The following is a 4,218-nucleotide window of genomic DNA, read 5'->3' as shown; positions in this document are numbered from 1 at the left end:
TAGTAGAACCACGTGGGGCAGCGTGCAGCGTCTGTACGAGCGGCCAAAGTCTGAAGACCCCAGGAGAGAGATAAGGGACTGAGAGTCAGTTTCTCCAGAGGAAGGAGATACCAAACACTGCCAGTAACTTCCCATCGACTAATTCGGTCTGCGGCTGAGAGCGAGGTGCGTTCCGTTGTTCCTTCTCGGGAAAAGAAGAGGTAGACCTAGACTACTTTGTTAGGAAGCCCTACACTCCACGTCACCCTAAGGATGAAGAATTCCGATCGAGACAAAGGTTGGTTCTTGAACTCATTAAAATTAGATATATTCAGTGATCATTAAGTTGATGGAGCTTTCAAAAATTAAGCGCACTTTCAAGTTTGTCGTTGGTGGTGGGATTTTAGGGATTATGTCATTCAATTTTTTGCCTTTTAAGGGTTGCCCCTTGTATACATTTCTACTGATTAAAACTACGAAATTTTATATACATATACTACATACGTACGCATACATTATATATATAAATATATATATATATATATATATATATATAATATATATATATATATATACATATATATTATAAAACAGGGACATCGAGGAAAAGGCAACCATGATGAATATTTATAACACTGTCACCTTAAATGGCCCAGCGGCGTTTTGCTATTCTAGATTGCATTTTTAATGCTGGAAGTGACACTGAATAAGATTAATAATAAAGAGACGTCACAGAAATATAAAAAAATAAATAAAAATTGAAAAATCTAGTGATATAATACGAAAAGCCCAACCCGAACAAAGGTAAAAGAATGACTGAAAATTAAAAATAAAAGAAGAGGAGATAATGCGGTTCGTACAACAGAGAAACACAACGCAGCCAAATAGGCAGTGAAACAATGAAAGAACTCTGCAGAGGGCCAAGTCTGTTGTATTCCACGAGGGAGCAACAGCTGTTTTTGAAGTGGATTCTTTGGTGGTTCGTTCTGGTCTGTTTTGAGTGGAGGCGATGATCTTGAATTCAGTCATCAGGGTCAATATCGTTCTAAAGCTCATTCCTTAATGACAACAGATTCGGACCGTCAACAATCGCTTTGAACATCCAACGTATCTAGTCCGTACTTGGGACAAGTATATTTGTTTGTAAATAATGTTGTATGATCAAGTCCCTGAATCTGAAAAGATTTCTTTCTTCATAGTACAAACTTCTTATGTATGTATGTATGTATATATATATATATATATATATATATATATATATATATATATATATATATGTATATATATATATATATATATATTATATATATATATATATATATATATATATATATATATATACTCGTGTGTGTGTGGGCGTGGGTGTGTATAATTTGTGTGAATGTGTGTACTTCATACAATTTGCTGGCTTCTGTGTGCATGATACAGAAGCAGAGAAAGGCCTTCCTCTTCTCCGCTTGAGTTTTATCTGCCGAATAAATACATTCACAATATAAACAGGTAGAAGCAGGTATAAGGTTTGATCCGGTTTAGAAAAGGGTATCCGGAGCTTAGGGGGAGATTTCGAAAGAAGAGGCTGTGTTTGGGGAATGAAGATTTATTTGATACTACCCAGGTAAGACGTCCCTGCCTTCAGAACAAAATCTAAAACTTTGCAGCGGAAGCCCCTACGTTGTAGGTCTGCAGGGGCGTGACGGGACCTCCTCTGAGACGTCGAAGACTTGTTGAGAGGATATAGGGAACTTTTGCGGAAGGAGCTGTTAAGTCAGAGGAATGCTGGAAATGTGAGAGATGTTGAGACATATGAAGATCTTTGGGGACTCGAGGGGAGATGTTGAAGCTTCTCTTAGGACCTAGGAGAAGGATATAAAGGGCACGCTTTAAACACAGATTGCGAAAGACAGCGAATTTCAGAGTCGACCTTTGCGCCGAATGGCGTTGGAGGCGAAGTCGATGATGCAGTTGTTGATGGAGCGAAGAAAGGAAAACTGAACCGAGGCCTCGAACTGAAAGCAAAAAGAAGGGAGCTAAAAGTATCAGTTGGAAAGGGAAAGTAATTGAGTAAATGTTTGACTGATTGAACTGAACTGGCGTCGCGACAACAAGTAAAATTTTTTAATGTCTCACGAGACTTTTATTCAAATAATAAAACTCATTGCGATACTAGATCCATTAATTAAGCGAAAAGATGTTTGTCTTTGGCCAGTTTATCAAAAACATTTTTTTATCTTTTCTTGGAGAAAATATACAATATTTAACAGTTTTAATAGTCTTACATGCAGATTTTTATCGAAGTTGACTTAAATTTACCAGAACTTAACCAAACTTTAGCGTGCCTTTTTACAAATAATCTATGCATTTCAAAGTTGATGTATTACACACACACACACACACAAGCTTTCGATGATAATTATGATTAGATAAAAAGAATTTTGTTCTTATGTAAGCTATGCAAGGAGTTGGTCTTATCTGGTAGTCTGCAAAATAAGTCCTTAGTCCTATGATATATATATATATATATATATATATATATATATATACTAATATATAATATATATATACATATATATATATATATATATATATATATATATATATATATATATATATATATATTATATATATATATAAGGACTGTTATTTTCAGACTACCAGATAAGACCATCTCCTTGTATAGCTTACATAAAGAACAAATTCTATTTTTATCTAATCATAATATCATCGAAAGCTTGTGTGTGCGTTATGAAAAGGCCTTTTTTTTTCTTTTGAGTGCTTATCTGGACGAGATAGTGGTGATGCATGCCATCAAGAGGTATTGAAGAAAAAGTCCTCGAGACAGAGTTCATTCATATGATTAGTTATAACTTGTTGTTTTTTTATCTCTCGTTGACATTAGAGTCAATAGAGTTAAAAGAATTTTGATAGAGAAAATGAGGGCAGATGTCAGACAGAAGTAATAATAGGGAAGAACAGTGTGGCTAGTCAAGGAAATCTTTATCTAGATTCGATCGTTTTATGATTCATTGCAGTAATGAAAGCACTGATAGTGAAGTGAGTAATCTTCAATCGACTTAATAATATAATTAATAATAATAATAATAATAATAATAATAATAATAATAATAATAATAATAATAATAATAATAATGAGATGATGAAGAAGACGGGATTATAAAAAAAATACCTTGAAGAAACCTAATAGAGCTGCCAATAAGAACTCATTCGAAAACCACTCAGGTAAGTCTGCGTCCTTCCGTTTAGAGAGGAAAAATAAGCATAAAAAATCAGCTGTCCTTTTAACAGTCAAGAGTCTCTTTGTGATCAAACCATCTAAAGGAAATCGGTCCATTTTTTCAGTGATACCAACAGTTTATCACTTTTCTGTCTTATTTACATTTTCTCATCCTTTCAATCCTTCTTGCTATACACAATACTAAGTAAACAATCCATCTCAACTGAGTTCAACTTTCTCCCTTCATTTGCTGTCCATATCCCCATTTCTCTCCCTTATAGGGCAGTTGGTTTAACAGTCCCTTATATATTTCATCTTTACTTTTATACATATATATATATATATATATATATATATATATATATATATATATATAGATAGATATATATATCATTCTATTACTATACATATATACTATATTATATATATATAATATATATATATAATATATATATATATATATATATGCACACACACACACACACACACACACACACACACATATATATATATATATATTAATATATATAGATTATATATAATATATATTATAATATATATATATATTATATTACTGGTAAAAATGTTCTATTACAACAGAATTCCATCTAATAAAAGGAATACATAAAAACAACAAAATAAAAAGAGTATATTATATTTCAGAGACTGTTGTCTCTCTCTTCAGGTAGGTAATGAATGAAAAAAGTTACAGAAAAGACGGCATTTATACCGAGAGATTTATCCACATGTAAACAGTTTTTAGGTTATCCCCACTGATAATTCCTCTTTAATCCTCTTAACCATTGGTTAAACGGAGATTTTATCAATGATATCTGAATCCCAGGCGCCCTTTGAGATGTTCATTGCCTGGCTTTGTTTAATCGAGGCCGCCTCTATCATCTGGCTTTTGTATTGACAGTTGCTGCTATATCTTATACTTGACCAATTCCAGTTAATTCTGTGGTTATGGTTATTTACATGGTTAAAAATAGCTGAGCTCTATTGTC

General features: G+C 33.0%; 1 protein-coding gene across 1 annotated transcript in view; it reads left to right on the top strand.

Moving 5' to 3' along the window:
- Positions 1–108: 108 nt before the first annotated feature.
- Positions 109–4,218, top strand: part of LOC135200257 (organic cation transporter protein-like) — a 49,771-nt gene continuing 45,661 nt past the window's right edge. The window contains exon 1 of the mRNA XM_064228729.1: positions 109–277. Coding sequence (XP_064084799.1) covers positions 253–277 — 25 coding nt within the window. The 5' untranslated portion in view covers positions 109–252. The remainder of the gene's footprint in view (positions 278–4,218) is intronic.

Source organism: Macrobrachium nipponense, chromosome 26, assembly GCF_015104395.2.
Source record: "Macrobrachium nipponense isolate FS-2020 chromosome 26, ASM1510439v2, whole genome shotgun sequence".
Classification (NCBI taxonomy): domain Eukaryota; kingdom Metazoa; phylum Arthropoda; class Malacostraca; order Decapoda; family Palaemonidae; genus Macrobrachium; species Macrobrachium nipponense.
This window is presented reverse-complemented; position numbering and strand designations above follow the sequence as displayed.